The 25,700-nt window shown below is 38.6% G+C and overlaps 1 protein-coding gene across 5 annotated transcripts in view; it reads left to right on the top strand.

The window, feature by feature from the left end:
• LOC145341003 (arf-GAP with coiled-coil, ANK repeat and PH domain-containing protein 2-like) overlaps positions 1-25,700 on the top strand; it is a 142,331-nt gene that overhangs the window by 101,866 nt on the left and 14,765 nt on the right. The window contains exons 10-22 of one of the 5 annotated variants that reach the window (XM_080185671.1): positions 1,465-1,577; positions 5,596-5,616; positions 7,185-7,236; positions 7,702-7,802; positions 9,923-10,034; positions 13,158-13,366; positions 13,777-13,846; positions 14,324-14,418; positions 15,041-15,222; positions 19,917-20,018; positions 21,027-21,122; positions 21,450-21,661; positions 22,539-22,648. In XM_080185671.1, the coding sequence (XP_080041797.1) occupies positions 1,465-1,577; positions 5,596-5,616; positions 7,185-7,236; positions 7,702-7,802; positions 9,923-10,034; positions 13,158-13,366; positions 13,777-13,846; positions 14,324-14,418; positions 15,041-15,222; positions 19,917-20,018; positions 21,027-21,122; positions 21,450-21,661; positions 22,539-22,648 (1,475 nt within the window). The remainder of the gene's footprint in view (positions 1-1,464; positions 1,578-5,595; positions 5,617-7,184; positions 7,237-7,701; positions 7,803-9,922; positions 10,035-13,157; positions 13,367-13,776; positions 13,847-14,323; positions 14,419-15,040; positions 15,223-19,916; positions 20,019-21,026; positions 21,123-21,449; positions 21,662-22,538; positions 22,649-25,700) is intronic. The other 4 variants (XM_080185672.1, XM_080185673.1, XM_080185674.1 and 1 more) reach the window with 4 other exon arrangements.

The raw sequence follows: 25,700 nt of genomic DNA, 5'->3' as shown, positions 1-25,700 counted from the left end.
CTTGTTCATTGACAGCTTTAGTGTAGTAAAAATATGGCACTGCTACTTGTGAAGCTCGTGGCCAGTTTATATATTTTAAATGAATCACCAAATGGCAGGCCAAAATGAAAGATTGTTAAAGTAACTGAGGAGATTTACATAGTGAACCAAAGAAGAGTGTGGCCAGAAAAGAGAATTTAAATTAGGTGTTTTGCAATATTTCAGTGTAATACATACCACTAGAAATTCTTAAGTTTTAAAAAAAGTCATAGTTTACAAACGTGTTTGTAGGGAATTCTCAAATAGAATGATTTGGTTTTGCATTAAACAACAAAGAAGTTCAACTATGATGTTTTGATATTGAAATCAATTTTCTTTTGATTAAATAAAATGCTTCATAGTTTTAAAAGTTAATTGCTGGGCATAATTCTATATTTGAGACAACAAAAAATTAACTCTCTGTATGCTTTGATACCCACTACAGTCTGATCTGTAAATTCTACCCAAAATCCACGAATGACTGTAGGGTCCCTCAATCCTTAATGTGTGGGTCAAACAGTGTTGCAAATTATACAGTTGTATACTTTACATTCCAGTTTTTCCTCAATTTTCATTGCCCAGGAAATGAAGGCTAATTAGTCCAAGTGCTATAAAATCATTATGATAACCTACATTCCATCCAAGATCAATTTTATTTTCCAAGAATCATAAAAATGAACTAAATTTTAATTTTTCCCCAGTAGTATTATTTAAAATGTCTTATCATGTGAGTTCTCATCACCATTTCATGCTACATTTTTAGGTTTGTTGTTATTATACAATGTGTGGTTTCATCTCTACGTAGGGTAGTAAGAAAGGGCAAAAATGTGATGTTACACTTTCTCTATAACCAGCCACATGTTAAGTTATAATGCAAAGGAGCTGGTGGGCTATTTCTTTGATGGCATAAAGACCTCATTAGGAGAGTGACACAATGAGATATTGTGCACTCTTTCGTTAAGCTTTGAATGACTAAGTAAATCACGTGAAAGGAAGACAAAGCGTACCAAGTTCAATTGGGGAAAGTGTAATCTGCCAGTTAGTTTACGCACTGCGTATTACAGGTAATGCTGATCATTATATGGAAGGAAAAGTTTAAAAAAAAGTAAAGCTAGAACAAAGCAAGTACTTCACGTACAAGACTGCAGCGTCTCATTATGCTTCACAGAAAATTATTGTGCTTCAGTGACAACCGGCTTTGAAAAAAGTACAAGAGTGATTATAAAGTTAGCATCGTTTCTCATGAAAATAGTGATCCTTTAAGAACTACAGTAAAATTACAACAGATTATTGTGGTAATATTTCACTATGTATGTTTACCAGATGCACCATTTTGCAGGTTTATGGGATGACCATGCTACAAACATTAATTTAAACTTTTACAAACCCCTTTTTCTTGTTAAGTAACTGTTGCTTTTGTATCTGGTTTAAAATAATCTGCTTTAGGACTTCTCCAGTGATGACCCCAAGATAGAATTTAACATCGATGCTGCTAATGGCATAGTCATGGAAGGATATTTATATAAACGAGCCAGCAATGCCTTTAAAACATGGAACCGGTAAGATTAAACTATGGCTTTAAAATGAAATACTTTTCTGTAGTTAGTGGCAATCGCTATAGAGGGGAGAACTTTCTTTAGCATAAAATCATCAAAGCAGCATACATCTGATTTTTTTCATCATTTACCAGTAGAAGTATGAATCCATTACATTAACAAATACAAACGCAGGAATTATGTTTCATAACCAAGTGAAAGTATCTAGTTACAAGATTAGTTAATTTTGTGTATAATGACAATATACAATACAAAATTGTCAAGCCCTGGATCTTGGCTGACTAAATTTACTCTTGACCTTTCATTTAGAATTACGCGATTTGAAAACTTAAACAAAAGCACTTTAATCAAACTGTTGCAGGCTTACAATAGGTGGTGACAGATTTAAAGCTGGGAAATGCTGCATCACCATCTAGAATCAAAGTGGTACGCTCCAGTTGACTTAACTTGGTTGTATCTTAAACTACTTGGAAAATTTGCCAAATAAAAGCAAGTACACTTCTCTGACTTGGCTTGAATTTATACAGATATAATTTATTCTTAGCTTCAGTGTATCAGGAACTTCCAAAGATCTTTATGTGGCAGATCTGAGCTTTTTAAGGCCTCGTTGAGTTTTACAATTATTGTTTCTTTTCTGAGAGAGACAGCACAATACATACAAGGACGTGGAGGCAGACGGTGTTGGTTTCAGCATTTTTGTGTTTTTTTACTTAGCAGCATTGGGTTACACATTGACAAGATTTACATGTGCATTTCCTGTCTTTGCTGGTGCACAACAATTCAATTAGTTAAAAGCAAGAAGCAAGGTGTCTGCAGGGAAGTAGGCAAACATTTGTGCCTTATCTGCTCCCAGTTAATATGTAGATTAAGTTGATACTAGCTTTTATCTTGGCAGCAATTTTTGTCTGTGTTGACATGAAATCGTGATCCAGAGACACTCCAAGGTAATTTGGAAAGACCTTGTACCTGAGTTCAGTAAAACAGATGTGGCCATTCAGTGCTGTTTTGTATGCCAATTGCTCAACCGAAATGCAGCTGCGAGCACTTTGAAGATTTGAATGAAATTGCCGGTTATTAAAGCCACCAAGTATTTTTAAGTTTACTGTTAATATGTGTTAAAGTTCTCACATGGATTACAAACACAAAGTCATCTCTATATTTGAACTTCCTCAACTGAGTTGGAAGGATATAATTTGTGTATATAGTAAAAGGTTATGGTGCCAAGATAGTTCTGGGAAGCCTGTAGTTTAGTCATTGAAATCTGCTCATTGTGAGATAAATGCTGATTTTGTGGCTGGTGAGCACAACTGTTTCTGGGCCAGTGTTTGCTTGCAGAATCGTGTTCTAGATATTTCCAGAAGTAGACTGCCCCTCCAAACTATAACAGATGCTTTAAGCAAGCCTACAAAAGCCATTGCTGTTTTGTGCCCCTCTTTTCAGATCCACCAAATCCACATTACTCTTCAGAAACATATTGTGCTCAGTTCCCCTCGTAATAAAGGATAGTATTCCATTGTCCTTCTTTTATGCTGTACCTGCATCCTAACCCTTTGACTCATACGAGAAAACCTAGATCCCTCTGCACCTTGCCATTTTGCCATCGTTCTCTAAAAGGTGTGTAGGGGGGAAACACTCCCTCTCCTCCTATCTCAGAAGCACTGCTGTCCTCACTTTGATTTGATTGATGAGTTTCCTAAGATCTGGAACATGAAGCTGGAAAATCTGCACACCTGAGGCCATCAGCCTCTTTCAGTGTATTTAAATTGTCTATCCAACTCTTGCTTACCCATCCTTTGTCCTGTCTCAGGAAAAACTGGAGGGTTAGGGATTGAGGTTCAGGGTTTTAAAATCCTCCCCCCGCCTTGTTTTTGTGTATAAAAGAACAGTATGAAGAGCTTTGTAAGAGATCCTGTGGAAGATAACTTGGTTCACTTCATTTTTAAAATTTATTGGCAATGTGCATAAACATTACCAATTCTGGCTTTAAGTGAAGACCTGCTGTTCATAAGACTCTTCCACTGTCCTGTGCAATGATGTAGTTGGAAAAAAAAGGCCCCAGATCATTCAATAAAGGAGTCAATTGAAAGGTGATATGATAGAGGCATGAAGATTGCTAAGGGCATAGAAAAAATAATCTGAATATCACTTCACATGAAACTGCAGAATTAACTCATGGCCACTGGTACAAAATCAATGAAGATGTCCTTAGGACATATGATAGGAAATTTTTTAAACCGTTCTATCAACATGTTGGCTAAACTTTCCGATAGAACGCAGCAAGATCTCTTGACCCATCAAGCAAACAATTTATGCTACAGTGGGAGTACATTCTCATCCATGTTTTTAAATCCTCTGTGGTTTATCCTCGTTACCTACAACCCTTTAAGATTTTGGTGTTCCTCCATTAATTGCCTTGTACTCAAGCTTGATTTTCATTGCTTTAGCTGCCTTGGCCTTAAGCTGCGGAATTCTCTCTGTAAACCTCTTCACCTCTCTTTTCTCCTTTAAGACGCTGCTTAAAACCTATCTCTGACCAAGCCAACCCAAATGTCTCTAAGTAGATTAGTGTAAAATTCTATTTGATAATGGGCCAGTGAAATTCTTTGGGGTATTCTACTATCTTAAGGCAGTATATAGATGTACATTGTTGTAGCAGCTTTCTGAATAGGTGGGTTCTAATGGGCCAAATGGCCTTCCTCAATTGTAATTATCATATCTTGTTACGCAATCCTTCCTTGTTGATACACAAACTCTTTGTGACTATACCTGCAGAATTATTGAAGCACTGAGGAAAATTTCCTTTGCCCTGATTTTCCATGTGCAGTACCACTAGTATGAGGTACATTTATAATGGCTAATATTTAGTTTGGAAATGTATAAAGATCAAGTCATTACATGTTGTTTATCCAGTGGGTTTCTGACACCTGTAATGCAGTAAAGTCTTGCCATTCATGGGGGCTACATTCTCGTGAATTCTCTCAGAGGGTGAAATCATGAACAACAAATATACTTCATAATGGGAGTAAAATAGGTTCCAGAATCCTAAAACTTGGATGTTAGTCAGAGAAATTTTCCTGTAATGAAGACAACCAGCTGATCCTTTTACCATTACACACTGTTCTGTCTCTGATCCAGATTCCTCTCTCCCCTTCCTCATAATTTAATAATTTATTATCTTGTTTGCTTTTTTAATAACTGAAAGCAAAAAGCTAGGTCTGAGTCCCAAAAACCAATTTTTTGCACTCCACTCTAGAGGGAGAGAGATGAAAAAGTGGGGTTTAAAGGATTAGGCCTCTCACACTACTAATGTGATATTATTGATAATATCACATTATTGTCCAGTATGGAGACAGTTCACCATCTGTAATCCTGGCATTAAATCTCATTACTCCTTGTCTTCCCAACATTTAACTGCACCCAGATGTAGGTCCAGGCGCAAGCAAGAGCTGAGAACAACTGGAGAATTGGATTTTAACAACTGGGCAAAACAGACACTATTTAACTAACCTTCACTCACTTACAGAAACAGCTTTATATATATTTGTGCGCATATACAGCTTCCCTCCAACTCCTCCTACATGAGCTTGTGATTTTTAATTTGCTTAAATCACAGATAGGTGAGGATTTGGGGCCACAATGGGTGATTGTGTGTTAAAAGATTTCCGCGTGGGTAAAAAAAGCCGCAAAAGAAAATGTTGCGAACTGCGGGACTTTACTGTATATATTTCTATCCATGGTTATTGATCAGTGTGCAGTACTGAAATCAAGTGCATGTTTCATTAAATTCAAAGCCACACCTTGAAAATGTAGAACTGTTGATTTGTATCAAACAGTACAAGATTATTTAATATTCTCAGTTTCACTGGGACCTTGTGCAAAAAGGCAGCTTATTCCAGTTTACTTTTAGTATGCATTTAATCTTCCTGTGTTTTCAGATCATAGTTAGTGTTTCATTTTACTATTTTCATTTTTTTCTTTTTCTTTTTATGTCTTGGTCCCACCCTATTTTGTCATGTGACAGGAAAAAGACCCCCCACATCAGGTACCAACCAGTCAGCTGGACATCTTATCTCCCCATTCCTATCTCTGCATATTAGCTCTCACCTGTCTGCAAGTGTCCAAAGAACTTCGGGTAAACCTGGTTTAATCCATGGCTTTAAAACTGGTCACTGTGCTGTCCTTTTTGCAGCATGGGAACTGTTATCTGCAAACCAGCGGCAGCATTTTTGCTTGTTTTGCTTTTTGCAATATTAACACAACTAATTATCCTTCTACTAACCCATTGGACTTCAAGTTCTGACTGTGTGGTAAACTGATGGTTTTAATAATATAGATGTTCAAGCTTTAAGAATCCGTGTTTTGAAAGAGTGTTCAACTAACTTTAAGTTTATTTTAAAAAATCAATTACTCACGTTTGTTTAAAACATGATTTTAATGCCAGTTGTGAAAACTACTTTTGTCAGATCTATTTTTGAAGTGTGGAATGTTGTTCTATTTTAGTTCTTCAGACTAAAAATATGTGTGGCTTAAAGTCATCACATTTTGTTATAAAATGGAAGTACATTTTCTAGCGGCTAACCAATTGATAGTGTGATGGAGTGATATAATGGTGATTTGCTGAGACATTTGGTATTGGTCTAGCAACCTAGCTTTTTAGAAGCTCAAATACCACCATGATAGTTTATGAAATTGAATTCAAAACATCTAGTAATTTGTGGACTTGTCAGAAAAAAATGGTCTTTGAAGTCAGTAGGTGGTCTGTGGTTCCAACAGTGTTTTTCCGCTCCTTGCTGAATGGGCGATCTGAGACTCCAGACCGTACCATGTGGCTGACTCTTAATTCCAGCAAACAATTAGGGATGCCAATAGTTGGGTCTTGCCAGGATCACTTGCATTCTTAAAACAAATTTTGCTGTTTTTTAAAAAAAAACACATTGATGGGATCCTAGTTCCAAGGTGTCGAGGCACCTCTGTAGAGCAAGGAGGGGTAATGTGTGTCACTTGACCTTTAACATGGGTGTAATTATTTGAGTTACGGTCACATGTCTTTGATCCCCTAGGCTGGGGAATAACATGTCAAAATAAATAAAACAAGGTGGGGATCAAGGTCAGGTGGGGAGGAAAAGTGTGATGTGTTAGGCAGAAAAGATTTCCCCTGATAACTTGATCGTGAACGTTTGTGTACAGCTGAGAGACATGGACCAAAATTCCTTATTTGCTAGCTGATGTGAGTCAGTGTGTTCTTTGGGTGCTACAATTGGCTTTAAGAAAAGAGAAAATTAACTAGGTTACTGCAATTCCTGATCTCTCTATACTGAACCATGTTGAATAGCACATGGACTGAGTACAGATTGGTTTATCTTTGATGCACCTTCTATGTTACAACAGGACTGTGCAGGCTCACCACAGCTACATGAATTAAGTGCTGGTGGGGAAGGAATCATTGCCTTCACGAAAGGAAGATCTAAAAGGAGGAGAAAATGGGCCTAATAGAAGCTACACAGCAGGACTGTTTTTAAAGTTGTCCAGATATTGCAGTCTGTAAATGTATACTTTGCTTTTTTTTGGCACATGTGTATCTACAACCTATAAGTTCTTCTCTCTCAACAGGCGTTGGTTTTCAATTCAGAACAACCAGCTTGTTTACCAAAAAAAGTTTAAGGTAAGGAAAAATTGTACTGAATGTAAAATGTTGAGCTAATATTTGACAATTAAGTATGAGCAAAATTAAAGTTAATCACAGCAAGGTTCAGAAACAGTGAAATTTATACCATTCTCTCCAATCCTTATCCAAATATTTTCATCATGGAAAGATGTGTTTCCTGACAATGGGAGAACATCATATCATTGACCAGTGGTGGGATCTTCTGATCCTGCCATTGTCAACGGAGTTGAATGCACCCCTTGTCACTGGGAAACCCACAGCGGGGTGCACGTGGGCGGGATCGGAAGATCCCGCCGGCATGAATGACAAGTTCCAGCTTTTGTTTTTGATGGTACTGGATACTATAATTAGATTTATTTATATTTATTCTCCAGTAACTATAGTTTCATGATGTTAATGATCACTTCTGTTCAAATATTTGACTCTTATAATCTAGCTGAACTTCTTAAAATTTTCTCACAGGATAACCTCACAGTAGTAGTTGATGATTTACGACTTTGTACAGTCAAACCATGTGAGGATATTGAAAGACGTTTCTGTTTTGAAGTAGTCTCTCCTACAAAGTAAGTGCCCCACGTTTTGCCTCACCTTTGAACGGGAACAGTAGAGATAATATACAGCTCGAGGTGAATTTCACAGCTCTCTGCTCTCCTATTTGAAGTTAGGAGGTGTCATGTAAAACAAAATGAGTGGCCAACCCACCATCATCCTGCCCATCCCCCATTTGTCCCCCATATGATTGGCTAGGTAAGGTTGCCAACCTGCCCATCGGCCTATCGAGACCCTTAAGTGAACAATTACCTCCCTCTTAAGGGCCTCATCCTGCTTCCATTGCAGTATTTTGGCCAGCAGGGGAAGGTGGAATGAAAGCAATGAAAGCTGCCAACCAGCAGCTTTGACAGTGCAGGCTGCTATCAGGCAGGGAGTGGGAGATGGTTACCTTCTTTGGGGGCTTCCTTGTGCCCATTCGGGAGCTCCCTTCATCTTTGTGTCTCACCTGGTCTCTAAAACCTGCCCCTCCCCACTTCTCCACAAAGCTCTTGCTAGGGGCTCCAATCTCCAATCCTGGCCCACCTGAAATGCCTGGGGGAAATCATCTTCCATCCTGAGCACTGCTTGTTGTCCCTGCTTTGGCTGCTCCTGTCTTCCCTGCTTTGGCTGCTCCTGTCTTCCCTGCTTTGGCTGCTCCTGTCTTCCCTGCTTTGGCTGCTCCTGTCTTCCCTGCTTTGGCTGCTCCTGTCTTCCCTGCTTTGGCTGCTCCTGTCTTCCCTGCTTTGGCTGCTCCTGTCTTCCCTGCTTTGGCTGCTCCTGTCTTCCCTGCTTTGGCTGCTCCTGTCTTCCCTGCTTTGGCTGCTCCTGTCTTCCCTGCTTTGGCTGCTCCTGTCTTCCTGTGCTGCTGGACTAGAGCATTCTGGCCAATTAGATTGGCAGAAGTTCTATTTTTTCAATTAAGGCCGCCTCAAGGTATTATCATTGTGGGACAGCCAGATTTAAAGTCGTTGAGGTAATCCATCTTATTTTTTAAATTTATTTATTAGTATCACAAGTATGCTTACATTAACACTGCAATGAGGTTACTGCCACCACACTCCAGCACCTGTTTTGGTACACTGAGGGAGAATTTAGCACGGCCAGTGCACCTAACCAACACATCTTTCAGTCTGGGAGGAAACAGAGCACCTGGGGGAAAGCCACACAGACACGGAGAACACAAAGACAGTGACACAAGCCAGGAATCAAACCCAGGTCCCTGGCGTTGAGACCATAAGACATAGGAGCAGAATTAAGTCACTAAGTCTATCGAGTCTGCTCTGCCGTTCAATCATGCCAGATATTTTTCTCATCCCCAGTCTCCTGTCTTTTTCCCATAATCCCTCAAGGAAGCAGTGCTTGCCACTGTACCACCCGTATTGTTTTCAGATTGCATATGGTTTGGCTATAGTCAGAAATGTTATTTATGTTCAGTACCAGTTTTGGCATAGCCTTTAATCTATGGTCACCAGAACTGTGTCAAATTGTCCATCATCTTCAACTATGTGTTGACATGATAGGATAATAAATAAAATGGTCATTTTCCTTTTTATGTATCTACTAATGTTTAACTTGTAAAATGGATGAAATGTATAGGCATCCTTGTGATTGTTATAGTTGCCAATTACTTCCAAGTTCAACATGAAGAATTTTAAGTTTATTCATACATTATATAATTTTAATAAAGGAAGATGATGGTGTAATGGTGTAACTAAACTACTAATCCGTAGACACGGGCAAATTATCTGGGGACATGACTTCAAATCCCACCACGGTAGCTGGTAGAATTTAAATTCAATGAATGAATCTGGAATAAAAAAATTAGTGTTGATGATGGTGACTATGAAACCATCACTGATTGTTGTAAAAATCCATCAGGTTCACCAGTTTCCTTAAGGGGAAAGTTACCTGTTGTCTTTACCTGTTCCAGCTGACATGTGACTCCAGACCCACAGCAATGTGGCTGATTGTTAAATTGCCCCTGAAATGGTCATCAGGGCACTTAGGGATGGACAACCTTGTTAGTCATGCCCACATTGCATGAAAATTTTTTAAAAGTGATGGTACTACTCAAAATTGCTAAGACTTCTCCATGTTGCTGTCTGTTTCCAGTGGTTCTAGAAATGTTAAATCTCTGCATGTTTTCACACAGGAGTTGTATGCTTCAAGCAGATTCTGAAAAAATCCGACAGGTCTGGATCAAAGCTGTTCAAGCTAGCATTGCTACAGCATACAAAGAGAAAGGAGAAGAGAGTTATGCAGAAGTATGTATGCCGTATATTTTCACTCCCTAAATTTATACCCGAACAGGTGCCGGGGTGTGGCGACTAGGGGATTTTCACAGTAACTTCACTGCAATGTTAATATAAGCCTACTTATGAAACTAATAAATAAACTTATGGAATGCATCCATTCGAGGAGAAAGGCAGCTACCTCCTTGGTACCACGGATGGGCACTAAATGCAGCCTTGCCAGCATTATTCACATCCAAAGACCAATTGTTTTTTACATTTGATGGCTGACCTTGCTAATTTTTAGAGATTAGCTTGAGCCATGCCACTTAATCACACATCCACTGCTGACATTCCAGTGTGTTGTTAGAGGATGCAGTTAAAGGCACTGGTTTGAATAGTTCTAGATGTATTGAGTAATAAGAAGCCATTGTGTTGTGGTAGTAGTGCAAGCTTTTCAACTAGAGCTGTACACTAACCCTATTTTCTTGATTTTTTTTTTCCTCTCTGTACCCTTTTCTAACTGTATATGGAATGGTTTAGTTATGAAGCAATATTGATCCTCGTAAATGACAGGAACTAAAAACATTAAATGTCTCGTCTTTATCTGTTTCATGATAACAAGTGATTCCTCTTTCACGTATTGATAATCCTGAGTTTATATTCCATCATTACCAAATAATATGTGTTCCAACTGCAAAGAGCTGAAGAGAATGAAGTTACAATTTCTCCAGTGTTCTTACCTACACATCTACGTTGTGTTTGAAAAATACAATCATCTTTGCAATCAAAGTTCAACAACAGTATAGATTTCTGGTCACATTGGCATACTTTTATCAATTGTTACACTGTTGTGGTTTTGTTTCAATATTATGAGACTTCCAAAGTCCTCAAATTTTAGAATATTAAATATTTAAATTTGCTAATGGAAGAAGTTTTGCATCTATCAATGCATTTAATTTGATTCAGTGCTTCTGTCTTGATTCCTGATGAAGGAGCAGCACTCAGAAAACTCATGATACCAATTTAACCTGGTGTTGTGAGACTTGTTAGGGATTTGAGTATGCTGAAAAAAAGAGACATGCAGTTAAAGTTTTTCGTCTTGCACTCCTTTATAAATTGCTGACCCTGTTAGATTTGGAATACTTGTTGTCAAATCTTTTCACCTTGCACTCCTCAGGATAAATGCACATGTCTCCTTTTTCAGCAGTACTCAAGTTCTATGCTACCAAGTGGCAATTTGGAGATTATTAACTTGCCCATGTCAATGTTATCTTGCTCACAGATGTCTCAAATTTGAATGCAAATTGTAGTGGATTAAACAACATTTCTTATCATGAAAGAGATAGAGATGTAGTAATGTATTTAGTTCCTCTCATTTTATGAAGACAAATGCTTCTTGATAACTGAAACATTTCAGATACAGTTATTTTTGGTTTGTTTTGGCAGACTTGATCTTTGTAGCCTGTTCTGCCATTTAATTACAATCATGGCTAATCTGTACTTCAATCATTTTAACTTGAGTTTATTCCATTCTTGATGCACTTTTTCCTAATAAGTAGATGTCAATCTCTGTCTTGTAAATTTCAGTTGAGCCACTATTCACAACCTAGCAACCTCGTTAGAAATTCCAGTTTTCCACAATCCTTGAGAAAAAGTTCTTACTGTTTTGATTCATTAATTGTTAACTCATATTTGAGTTTGTGGGGGAGTTGTTAGAATGCTTGCCCAACATTCAGTCCTGAATGAAAAGAAATTTTTTCCATATAAATATTGGGAAACTGAAGCCATTATCTTCCCAACTAATCTCATTCTGTTCATCAACCACTGACTCCATCCCTATCCCTGGCCAGTGTCTGAGATTGAACCAAACTGCTCACAACCTTGATGTCATATTTGATCGTAAAATACCCTTCCACATACATCCATGCTGCCATGTGGACCAACCTTTTCCATTTCTAACATCAACTGACTCTTGTCTGTCTTCAGCCCATCTGCCGTTGAAATGCATATCCATACCCTTGTTAATTCTAGATTTGATTCTTTCAACACACAACCCACTTTTTACCCTTTATAAACTTGGGATAATACAAAACTCTCGTCTATGCCCCACCTTGGGACACCTGACCCACATGGTGGTGCACTGGCTAGCACTGCTGCCTCTCAGCACCAGGGACCAAGGTTCAGTTCTCGGCTTGGGTCACGAAGTCTGCATCTTCTCCTCGTGTCTGTGTGGGTTTCCTCCGGGTGCTCCAGTTTCTTCCCACAGTCCAAAGATGAGCGGGTTAGGTGGATTGGTAATGCTAAATTGCCCTTTAGTAAGAGTAGCTAGGATAAATACATGGGGTTATGGGGATAGGGCCTGGATAGGATTGTGGTTGGTGCAGACTTGACAGGTCGAAAGGCCTCCTTCTGCACTGTAGGGATTTTATTATTCTATGACTTGCATGGTCCCATTCACCCATCACTTTTCTGCTCATTGGTCTTCATTGACTCCCAGTTAAGCAATGCCTTCATTTTAAAATTCTCATCCTTGTTATCTTCCATCGCCTCACCCAGCTCATCCAATTCTGACATACTGAAAATCTCCAGTTTTAATTATTCCTCCATTGGTGACTAAGCATTCAGCTGCCTGTACCAAGCCCTGAAATTCCTTCTTTAAACCTTTCTGCTACTCTTTCCCACATCTGAAGTCCTCCTTAAAACCTACCTCTTTCACTAAATTTTTGCACATGTGCCCTATTCTCTCCATATTAGTTAATTTTATATTGTAATGCTCCTGTGAAACATCTTGCAATGTTTTACCACACTAGATGTTCTATGCAAGTACAAAGTGTTGTTGTGACGTGATGACCAAAGCACTGCCATTGATAGAATGGCAGGATGACGGTCTTCAGGTCAGTTATGTGAGAAGGGTGAAAGGGAGATGGTGGAAGAGCACCTTAATCCTGTGGAACAGTACAAGCAGCTAGGGCAAAAAGTGACGGAGAACCTGCAATGATTTAAAAATATAAATGTTTCTATTTGATATCACTTTCAACACATTTAGGTTAGATGAATGACAGGTTTGTAGTTTAAAATCCATGCTGTTATACATTTACATGGAGCATTTTTTGTAAGGGAGAAAAAGTAGTGAACTTGTTATTGCTTCCCCAGAAATTAGATAGAAGGTCCTCCCCATCTACCAGCAGTCTGGACTCTGGGAGTGAATTGAAGGAGCGACCAGTGAAAGGAGAAAGTGCACTTCAGCGTGTGGAGTGTATTGCTGGCAATACAAATTGCTGTGACTGTGGTCAGCCGGACCCACGTTGGGCAAGCATTAATCTTGGAATCACGCTTTGCATTGAATGTTCAGGAATTCACAGGTATTAAGATGATAAAAGATTAAACTTTGTAATAGATTGGAAAAGATTTGTGTGCTTTCAGTTTGGTACCAATTGTGTTCAACATTCAGTAGAACTGCTGCTTTAACTGGATGAAAAGATAGCAAAAATTTAAAGTTACTTGCGCTGACTCTCATTGACCGAGCACTGAGCTTCCAATTGTAAGGCAAAATAAATTCAAAACCTGCTGCTCAATTTGGGAGGTTTGCATAGGAAAATCTCTACATAATAAAAAAAAATTTACAGGGACAAAAGGATAAGCTTGATCATTGTTGATTGACCACAAATATGATGTATTGCTGCATGTTAAGCTTCAGTACCTTGCAGAAGTTGATCTTGTGATGAATGTCTGCATTATGTGTCGTATTGATTTATTTTCTTCTTGTGTTTAGAAGTCTAGGTGTTCATTTTTCTAAGGTGCGTTCCCTTACTCTGGATTCATGGGAACCGGAGCTCTTAAAAGTGAGTTTAACAATTATTTTTCAAAATCACTTTTTGTAGGAAGGAGTTTTATATGACAATTTCATATGAAGGACTAGTTTGGGTAATTAACATGCAAGTTTAAAGTAATCATGAAAGACATTTGCTAAAAATAATATATTATACAGCAAAACACCTTTAAAGACAAATGTTACAGAATTTCTTCCCTTGCAGCACACATACAACTTAATTTAGACTTCCTCACTTTGTACCCATTGAGCTGACAAGATCAGTTTCTAATAGCATTGCGATATTTTAAAAGTGGAATTGCAGGATAGAAATACATTTTAGAGTATTCACAACTTTAGGCATGTTGGAAGATTTAAATCAGCCTCTAAGAATTTAATTATGACATTAGCACAACTGTTTTCTATTCGCAGTTCACCCATTGTATTTCCATTTTGTATTCTCTACTAGTGATCCTTAAATTTTAAAGTATATTTTCATTTTGTTTGACAGCTTATGTGTGCCCTGGGAAATAACATTATAAATGGAATATATGAAGCACAAGTGGATGAAATGCATTTTAAAAAGCCAAATGCAGGAGATTCAAGGTAAATCATGTAATTTATTCTGGTTCTATTAGACAACATTTTCGAGAAAGGTGTAAAGTGCTAGCTTGGCTCAAGAGGTTTGTCTATTGTGATTAATGTTAAAGATCTGCAGTGACACCATTCAAATGAATGCAATTTGTCAACATTTTATTCCCCAAACAATGGTCCCGAATACAGAACAATTGGTCATTTATTTCACTTCAAGCAATTTCACACAGCATAGTTAGTCGCTCCATTCAAGATAATTAATTTAATATGAAGCCCTGAGAGGTATTTTCTGACGGATGTGACAAGATACTGAATATAAATTCAAGTTTTTCTTAATGATCTAGATTATTGTTCAAAAATACTTCAGCTGCCACTTAAGAGTAAATATTATTTAATAGGATAATAGCAGCTTTGGCTGTAAGTTAAACAAATTGTATTTCTATAATTGAAATGTAAATTTTTAATGCACTTGTATCAAACTTAATTTAGCACCTGAGAAGCTATAAGTAAATGACGAGCATGTGCCTTGCTTTTGGCACAGCAGATAATCTCACTTTAAATTGTGCTTTTTTTAAAATGTAAAATGTATGAGCTTTGTAACTTTCAAGTATATTTCATGCACTACTATTGTTAGGCTTGAAAAGGAATCTTGGATCAAAGCTAAGTATGTTGAGAAGAAGTTTGTACAGAAACCCTATAGAATTTCTTCATCAGAAGAAAGATCACAGGGATTAGCACTGTCCAGTGAATCTGAGGGCACACCTGAAAAATCATCCACATCTCTTTCTGTACCAGGGAGCACTTCCAAAATTTCAGGTAATAGCCTATCTGTAATGTAACATGGTGAACTGAATAAGAATAACCCATGAATAATAAAATTATTATTTAATTGAATTGTGTCTAAAGTAAAGATACACAAACACATTTCTGCCATCTATCCATTTTTTAAATCCTATCAACTAACAACTCTGGTCTAAATTCTGTGTCAGCACTGACAGCACCATTGCTGACTTCAAAGAAAGCCACCAGCAACTAGTGATCTTGGTAGTGCAGAATTTGAGTATTGCTGAAAAGACATGTTGTCAAAGTTTTTTGTCTTGCATTCATCAGTTCAGATACAAGAATGATGAATTTTAAAGGGACCAACAGTTGTTGGTGCATGCACAAAGGGTATTGATTGATTGACAAATTGACACTGATTGAGACATTGCCATGGAGAATGCACCAGGGAACTATTGTCATTGTTCCCCCCCCCCCCAACACATCACCACCACCACCACCACCACCACCACTGCTTTTGTTTAATTTAGCAATGGCACAACACTTGGGCTTTCTTTTTACTTGCAGAAGACAGGTCCCTGCATATGAAAATATGTAGCCACATTGTGAGTCCAGCTGATGATCTTAATTTGATTGTTAGTTTAGTTCTTATGAATTGGTGCCAAGTACATAGGTGTCATAAGCGCCAAAGTCCAGTGGATTGTATTGAACAACATGCTCCTTCGGCTGATACAGTAGGCAGAAGCTGATCATTCTGACACAGATGGTGCTTGCAAAAACTCAGAACACAATATTTAACGTTAGATGTGATTCTGTAATTGGACAGCACTTGTTGAACAATCCCAAGTGTGCTAAGAATTACACTGACAACCAAAATAAGATTTTCAGTTGACCTCACAATGTGGCTCACTTATGCTTGCTGGAAACTGTAAATATTTCACCGCTCTTCCCCCTCAGACTTGCTCCACTTCCCCACCAGCAGGCAGCTAATTCCTTGCATCACCGTCCCTCCCTGGAAAGCACTTTCTTCCCTCTCCAATCCCAATAAACACTTCCACCCTCCTGATAGGCTGCCTCTCCAATCCTGCAGCCCCTCCAACTTCTGCCACTCTGGCGCTCAAGCTGATGTGCCACCATTCACCTTCTCATTGCATGCTGCTTCTTCAGTCACAGCGTTTGCTGCTGATAGGCTTACTAGCTGCTCAATTGATTCATGAGTTTTCTGTGATGGCCCCATGACTGAATTCTCCTTGATGTTTTTGGACCTGAACTCTGCAAGCAGAAAGGACATATCTAGGTACTTGTATCTTTTTTGAATTAAACATATATGCATGGGGGAATAATAATTCCCTGGTACATTCTCCATTGCAATACCTTGACTGATCAGTCAATTTGCTGACCAACTAGTACCCTTTTCTCATGCAAGAAAAATTGTTGTTTCCTTTGAAATTTGGAGTCTTGCATCTGTTCTGATGAGTGCATGACAAAAAGCTTCATCAACACCTTGAATCTTTTTTCAGCAAAATCCAGCAAGCTCTAGAACATGGATTTCTCCTTTCTTGATAGTTTAAATCTGGCACCAGGTCATGTGGATCTCCAATTACCCAGCAGCAGTGATGGCAGTGAGTAGGGTGGGCAGTTAATCACATTGAAGTATCCACACCAAGTTCACGATACTTTTAAATTCTAGGGCTCTTCTTGAGATCTTTTCAAGGAATTCTTGATTTTTCAGGGTTACTTCTTGATCTTCAGGGTACCATTTTCATTCTCACTAACTTTTTTATTAGGTGATGCAGTGAAGTAATAAGATTGCTTGCTGTGTTGACACGTATGATATTAGGACTCTCACAGAAGCCGAATTAAAAGAATTCATCAGTATCCCCAGTAATCATTACCCTTCCTTTAAACTTAAAACCACAACACACAAGGAAAGTATAAATTTCTGAGACACCACAGGCACAAGTTAACAACAAAATGTATATTTTTAAACAACTGTCTACACACGTAAAACCATCACATGGCTTCTGCAAACTGGTGAAGTCACAGCTAATGGGGTTTTTGTGGCACATGCACAAAGCTGGAAGATTTTAACCCAGCAGTTTACATCCCAGATCCCAATCTCAGATTTAAATTTAATTACTCCAACACTGATTTAGAACATAGAACACTACAGCACAAACAGGCCCTTCGGCCCACAAGTTGCGCCGATCACTTCTATACCTACTTTTTTGTGGAAGAGAATTCCAAACTTCCACCAACTCACCACTGAAAGACCTGGTTCTGATTTTAAGATAATGTTTCCCAGTCATGGATGCTGCTAAATTAATTGATTGTTTACCTCATTACACAGCATTTCACTGACTTTAAAGCACTTTGGGATGCTCTAAGGTCATTAAAAACACCATAAAATGTATGTCATTCATTACTCGGATACAAAATGAAAATATCCATAGAATCATTTTAGAGATTTCTTTTGATGTTGTTTAGCTGGTTTGTGTATTTCAGATTCAATAGACCTATATTAGTAGGGACCCACAAAACCTTTTCCTGGCATCATCTGAATGGTGCATGGCTCCAGTCCAAGTTGACAGATTGAGGCTGCAAGTTTTCCCCACTTTTTTAAACAGAGATGTAAAAAGGTGTCAATTCTAGAGTCATAGAATAGAATTCTTATAGTGCTGAAAGAGGCCATTTGGCCCATCGAGCCTGCACCGACAACAATCCCACCCAGGTCCTATCCCTGTAACCCCACATATTTACCCTGCTAATCCCCCAACACTAACGGCAATTAACATGGTCAATCTACCTAACCTATATATCTTTGGACTGGGGGAGGAAACTGGAGCACTCGGAGGAAATCCATGCTCAGCTCACTGCTTCTGCAAGAGAAGGTGTTCTGTGACCGCTCTTCCCCCTCAGACTTGCTCCACTTCCCCACCAGCAGGCAGCTAATTCCTTGCATCACCGTCCTTCCCTGGAAAGCACTTTCTTCCCTCTCCAATCCCAATAAACACTTCCACCCTCCTGATAGGCTGCCTCTCCAATCCTGCAGCCCCTCCAACTTCTGCCACTCTGGCGCTCAAGCTGATGTGCCACCATTCACCTTCTCATTGCATGCTGCTTCTTCAGTCACAGCGTTTGCTGCTGATAGGCTTACTAGCTGCTCAATTGATTCATGAGTTTTCTGTGATGGCCCCATGACTGAATTCTCCTTGATGTTTTTGGGGAGTTTGGAGGTTAACTTTGTCCCACAACCATGTATTTTGAAACTGATTTTCACAGCTACCTAGGGAATAAACTGCACTTATCATCATTTACATTTAATTAAATTTTACAGATAGCAAATTCAATGATTGGGATGTACTCATGGGATTAAGATAGAAGTTGAAACAAATTTCAAATTCCATCCTAAATATGTCTTTTAATTATAATAGAGAATTTTGCCCTTCATAAGTATAAAAATTAGTTTTTCAGGGCTAGAGAGACTTAAAAATAATTATGAACTTAGTACAGTTAAAATCACAATTACATTTATACTTCATTCAATAAGGGGTAACTTTTTAAGGATTTGCACTGTATGACTAATAGCATAAAAAGTCAGACTCTTTTTTTAATTTGGTTGCCACTTTAAAAAGCTCAATGTTTAGAGAAACTGCACTGACTCTACAGCAGGGCATCTTACCCAGGTTGAACCCAGTCCCTGGAGCTGTGAGGCAGCAGTGCTGATCACTGTGCTGCCCAATCACTCAAGCAACTCCTGATTCACTGCGTACGTGCAGACTTCATGACTTGGTGTTAGTTTCAGTGGAGTGATGATGGATGCTAACAGTTCCACTGCCTTTGCTGCTGTACAAGCGAGACGCATGTATTTTTCAGCCAAATTTTCATAAATATAAGGCCCAATTTTGGGGTCCATGGAGAAGTGACAGTGCCGGCTGCTGACCTTTGAAGAAAACTTTCCGCAAAGTTCTGGCAATCTTTGTGGCTTGGATTTCACCTTTCCCAGCGTGAATTTGGAATCTCCAGGTGTCCAGCAAAGGTGATATCATCAAAGAAGCCAGTCATATTGAAGCATCAATCGTCATGCACAAACCAGGAAATAAAATGCCTGATTATCCTGACATTTGAATTCAAAGCTGAAATAAAATAAACAAACTTGTTTTTTTAAAATTTATTAAAAGCCTATGGAGTTTTATCATTGAAGAATTTGGCATTATACAAATATAAGATTACTTGTCCATGGTCAGAGTTCTTAGTCAGTAGTTGTGAATTTGTATGCTGTTGGAAACCTAGTTACACACCATTAATAAGACAAAGCATTCCCAGGGATTTTAACAGTGATATTACAATACTAAAGAAAAAGTTCTCATCAGTTCAATGATTTCTAATTAATTCCCATCAATGGAAATTTCAACACTGCACCCCACAGAGAAGTGCAGCATCACTGACAGTGACTTCTGGATTCACACCAAATGTGTGGACTCCCGAAGCTGCCATTACTTTCAGACAAGAAATTACAGCGACTGCTGGTGGTTTTGACATTGTCAGTATCACAACATCCTGGCTGTTAAGTCTTCCAAATTCAATAAATTCACTTCAGACTATTGCTAACTAGCAACTTAACTTTCGGTGTTCTTCCTTGTATTTTTCTTTGAATATCTTAAAAACTATTTCCTCTGTTTTCCTCTGTTTCAATGGCTGTTTTGCTTTGCTAACATGCATGTAACCAGCTGCTGTTAGTAACACTGAGCAACGCCGGGAGTCTCTCTTCTGTCCAGATGAACTGGACTCGTTATTCTCCTACTTTGACACCTCTTCAAAATCTAGTAGTAGTAAGTACTGTACATATGGAGCTTCTCAGTGCCTGTGCTACTAAATTCATCCACTGCTTGATTCCACTTTATGGTTGCATTTGTGAGTTTTTATTTGTGATTTTGACTTCCCTAAGCATTTTAAAAGCATTATTTGTTTAAGTAGCTTTTTCCATCCTGCACTTGATTGTTTTCCCTTGTATTCGTAGTTGGCGTATTATTAACTATATTGGATATTGCAAAAAGTGTAATGTAAGCTGGTTTAATTTGTGATTTGAGTAAAATGTTAGAATGATTAGTTTTAAATCATGGTGTTTTCTTAATTGTAATTTGTTTTTCATCAGTGTAAACTTTATCTCAATGCGACTGAACATCATATATTTAGAAACATAGAACATTACAGCACAGTACAGGCCCTTCAGCCCTCAATGTTGTGCCGAGCTATGTCCAATCCCAAGATCGAGCTATCCTCTTCCTATAATTCTGGAGTGCTCCATGTGCCTATCCAATAACCGTTTGAAAGTTCCTAAAGTGTCTGACTCCATTATCACAGCAGGCAGTCTATTCCACACCCCAACCACTCTGAGTAAAGAATCTACCTCGGACATTTCTCCTATATCTCCCACCATGAACCTTATAGTTATGCCAATTGAGCCGTGAATTTTACTTTCATAAAATATTGTAGCCCCAAGCCATAGTCTGTTTCTGTCAGATTTATAGATCTCCATGCAGCACAGAAATAAGATCAAATAAAGTTAAACTTATTTAACAACATTCAAACCGATCCTAAGTAACAGAGCAAGATCTAATGCTGCTTTTCTGTAGGCTGGATAAAATAGTATTTTTGTTATAATAAACCCAGAGTTTTTTGTCACAAGTATCACTTGTAGTTTGATGCAAAACATTCCCCCATTTTACTCAGTTAGAATTTCAGACATATTCATATAACCGTAGCATATCAAGTAAAACTGGAAGAGTTGTAATGGATTTGACATAGTCCATCTCATTTAACTTGTCTGTTTCTTTAAGGAGTAAAAAATTCAGACAGTGGTGTGTCAGATAGCTCTGAGGGCAGCAAGGATGTGGTAATGTCTGTCATTTCCAATAACAACTTACCTGAACCAGGTTGGTAAGATTGGCCTAGGCGAATACTAGTTGCATAAATTAGTAACATAATATGCATATCCATCTTGTATTCTATACTTTTACATATATATTTGGCTAACTTTTATGTAGTTAGAGTTCAATTCATTCTAACCTGAACTTTGGTCATTAACTGTATAATTTGTCTCTAAACTGAGTATTTTGAGTCAAATCGTAAATGTGTGTTGAATATTAAGTATGTTTAGAATACGAAGTCAGTAGCAAGAAGACTAAGTATCTGCTAAAGTGTAACCTCTGATCAGTCAGTGAAAGAAATGCTAAAGATTCTTTTCTTTTTTGCCTCTTTAGAAATTTTGGAAGCATCTATCAGAAGGAGAGGTGGAAGCGACTCATCTGTTTCTGATGTAGAGAAAGTTATTTCCCCTGGATTACAGTTATATAAAGCTGCTCATGTTCGAAGTCTTCCAGATATGGCAGAAGCATTAGCCCATGGAGCTGATGTGAACTGGGTTAATGCTGAAGATAACAGAGCAACTCCTCTTATTCAGGCTGTGCTGGGGGTAGGTTGGCTCTTAAGAATCAAAGTACTGTGGTTTGGTTAGAATGTAATGAAATCAGAGAATCAAGTGCAAATCAGAATAAACTTAGATTCCAAATGTCATAGGTCAAACTCACCAATCTGTCCATCTCTGTCCACTTTTCATCTTGGTTTTTTGGTGGGATAGCTCATTTCCAAATGGTTTACTATGGCCAGGGAATATTGATATTTTCCTTACTCCAATTCAGTGGCACTCTTAACCAGCTGGCCATGGACAAATCTTGATGGAAACAACTGCAGCCTTGATTGTTTTCTTTCCTAATTGCAGATGAATTGGCAGTGGCAAGAAAATTGTGAAGAGAAGGAAGATGAATTGACCAAATAGGAGAGGCCAAAAATTCTAAGAATGTTAGAGAACTTGTGTATCATTATCCTTAACTTTGGTCTGCAATATATTACACGCATCAGAAACTTACATCCTGAGACCCAAAATGAAAGATTGGTTAGCAATATTCTCTGATGCCTTAGATTTAATAAGGCCGGGTTACACACTTCGATGTCTTCTTCATAATGTACACTAATTTTGAAAGTAATTTCTAAATAAACAGAGTTAAACTTGTAATGTCTGGATTTGTGCTAAGATTCAAATCACTTAGTTTATAATAGTTTTATTTTGAGGCATACAAGAAAATTGCATTTGTACCTGACATAATGAAATTGACTAGCTTATAATAGTGTTTCAGCAAACACTTGTTCACTTTTATACTTTCTCCTCTCTTTCTCCTTCTATTGTCCTGTTTTTCCCCTTCCTCCTTTTCTCTGCACTGTTTACTAATTAATGTTTTAGTTCATTTTTATCTGTGCTAGTTTGGATCTTGAAGTTATATCTCTTATCACAGGGCTCTTTGGTTGCCTGCGAATTTCTGCTGCAGAATGGAGCAGATGTGAATCACAGAGACTGTCATGGTAGAGGACCGCTACATCATGCCACCATCTTGGGACATACTGGGTAACAAACTCCACTGCTCTGCGATATGTTTTCTACTTTCTTTATGTCTAATATAATACAATAAGCCATTCGATGCTTTAAGACCCGGTGATATTTTGTTACCTTGCAAAAGCGTGCCTCAAGCTTAAGTAATTTGGAAGAGCCTTCAAAAAGTATAAATTCTAGGTAAATCTGTAAGCGTATATATTCACCAATACCCTGTATAACCGCAGCATAACCTCTAATTGTATATTCAATTCCCCTCTCAATAAAAGATAACAATCTTTTTGCTTTCCAAATTGCTTGCTGTACCTGCATACTAACCATTTGTGATTCATGCACCAGGACACCCAGATCCTCCTGCATCTCAGCTCTGCAATCTCTTTCCATGTAGATAATGTTTTTTATTCTTCCTGTCAAAATGGACAATTTCACATTTTCCCATGTTATACTTCACTTGCCAGATTTTTACCCACTCATTTAACCTATCTATATTCCTATGTAGCCTCCTAGTGTTGTCTTCACAACTTATTTTCCTACCCATCTTTGTATCATCAGCAAATTTAGCAACCATAATTTCAGTCCCTTCATCCAAGTCATTTATATAAATTATAAAAAGTTGAGACCCCAGCACTGATCTCTGTGGCATATCACTCATTACATCTTGAATAGGTGGACATGAGACAAATGTAAGTTTAATGCAGAGAAGTATGAAGTGATTCAGTTTGGTAGAAAGAACATAGGAAGGCGATATAAAATAGAGTATGAAGTGGATACGGGAGCAGAGGGACATGGATGTCAATGTATGTCATTGAAGGTAGCAGAACATGTTGACAAAGCAATTAATAGAGCATCCTGGGTTTTATTAGTAGGGTCATAGAGTAGATGAGCACGGAGATTATGTTGAATTTATATAAGTTACAAGTTCAGTTTCAGCTAGAATATTGCATCCAGTTCTTTGTGTTGCACTTTCGGAAGGATCATACCCTACAGTGCAGAAAGAGGCCATTTGGCCCATCGAGGCAAAAATCCAGCTCTATATTTAATGGGTTTTCAATCTGCAAGAAATTAGTGTAATATTCCAGGCTAGGAGAATGTGGGGATTATTTTTAGAGGGAGTTAAGGTTTGAAGTGTTGTTGGATAGGAATCTTGTTACTGTAATAATCATCTGAAGCAAATGCAAATAATTCTGATTTTTGAGATATGTTACAAGTTCAAACTAACAAAGTTTACAAATGTAAGTTTGACAAATGGGGTGGCAGTGATGTTTATGAAGTGTGATCTATGGACCGTTCTAGGTTTTCAGTGCATCCAGACTGACATGTTTTCACTTTCTCACATAAAAAAACACTCTAATGCAGATCTCTAATGCGGATACTTGAGTATCTTGTGGCTCTTGCCTTCTTGGTGAGTTGCAATGCTGAAAGGTGCTGTGAAAATTAACTTTGTGAATTGTTGCAGTAGATGCTAGATAATATTTGTACATCAGGAGGTGAAGAATGCATCGCATTAAGCCTCTGGAAAGTGGTGAACTCACTCAGTCCCCAGGACTTTCGTGATGGCCGAATTGATAAATGTAGTTCTGGTGAAGATGAGATTATTAAATCTTTTCTTGTTGGACATTATCATTAGCTGAAGTTTATGTTGTGTGAATATTACCTTATATTTGTCAGCCCCATTTTGATGTTCACGTCCTTCTATAGGCCGACTTGAGCTATGTTAGAGCTGAAGAATTGTGAATAGGACATAGAACATTACAGCGCAGAACAGGCCCTTCGGCCCACGATGTTGCGCCGACCAGTTAAAAAAACAATGACCCTCTAACCTAAACCAAACCCTTACCATCCATAAACCTATCCACGGATCTCTTAAACGCCCCCAAACTAGGCGCATTTACAACTGCAGCAGGCAGGGCATTCCAATCCCTCACCACCCTCTGGGTAAAGAACCTACCCCTGACATCCGTCCTATAACTACCACCCCTTAATTTAAAGCTATGCCCCCTCATGCTAGCTTTCTCCATCTGAGGAAAAAGGCTATCACTGTCCACCCTATCTAAACCTCTAATCATCTTATGTTTCAATAAGGTCCCCTCGTAGCCGCCTTCTTTCTAACGAAAACAACCTCAAATCCCTCGGTATCTCCTCATAGGACCTCCCCTCCATACCAGGCAACATCCTGGTAAACCTTCTCTGCACCCTCTCAAGCCTCCACATCCTTCCTATAATGTGGGGACCAGAACTGCACACAATACTCCAAGTGCGGCCGCACCAGAGTTTTGTACAGTTGCAACATGACGCTGCGGCTCCTAAATTCAGTCCCCCTACCAATAAACGCCAAGACACCGTATGCCTTCCTAACAACCCTATCTACTTGATTCCCAACTTTCAGGGATCTATGTACACATACACCTAGATTCCTCTGTTCATCCACACTATTCAGAGTCCTACCATTAGCCCTATACTCTACACATCCGTTATTCCTGCCAAAGTGAATTACCTCACACTTTTCCGCATTAAACTCCATCCTCCACCTCTCGGCCCAGCTCTGCAACTTGTCCAAGTCTCCCTGTAGACTAAGACACCCTTCCTCACTATCTACCACACCTCCGACTTTGGTGTCATCAGCAAATTTACTAATCCACCCAACTATACCCTCATCCAGATCATTTATAAAAATTACAAACAGCAGTGGCCCCAAAACAGATCCCTGAGGCACACCACTCATAACTGAACTCCATGTCGAATACTTACCATCAACCACCACCCTCTGTCTCCTATCCGCCAGCCAATTCCTAATCCAATTTCCTAGATCACCCTCAATCCCATACATTTGCAATTTCTGCAGAAGCCTTCCATGGTGAACCTTATCAATCGCCTTACTAAAGTCCATATATACCACGTCAACTGCCTTATCCCCATCCACCTCTTTGGTCACTTTCTCAAAAAACTCAATAAGGTTAGTAAGGCACGACCTACCCTCCACAAAACCATGCTGACTATCTCTAATCAATTCATTACTCTCCAAATAACTATAAATCCTATCCCTAATAATTTTTTCTAAAACCTTGCC

The sequence above is a fragment of the Carcharhinus amblyrhynchos genome, chromosome 3 (assembly GCF_965287045.1).
Source record: "Carcharhinus amblyrhynchos chromosome 3, sCarAmb.v2.hapA, whole genome shotgun sequence".
NCBI lineage: Eukaryota > Metazoa > Chordata > Chondrichthyes > Carcharhiniformes > Carcharhinidae > Carcharhinus > Carcharhinus amblyrhynchos.
The sequence above is the reverse complement of the archived record's forward strand: the minus strand, read 5'-3'. Positions and strand labels throughout refer to the sequence as shown.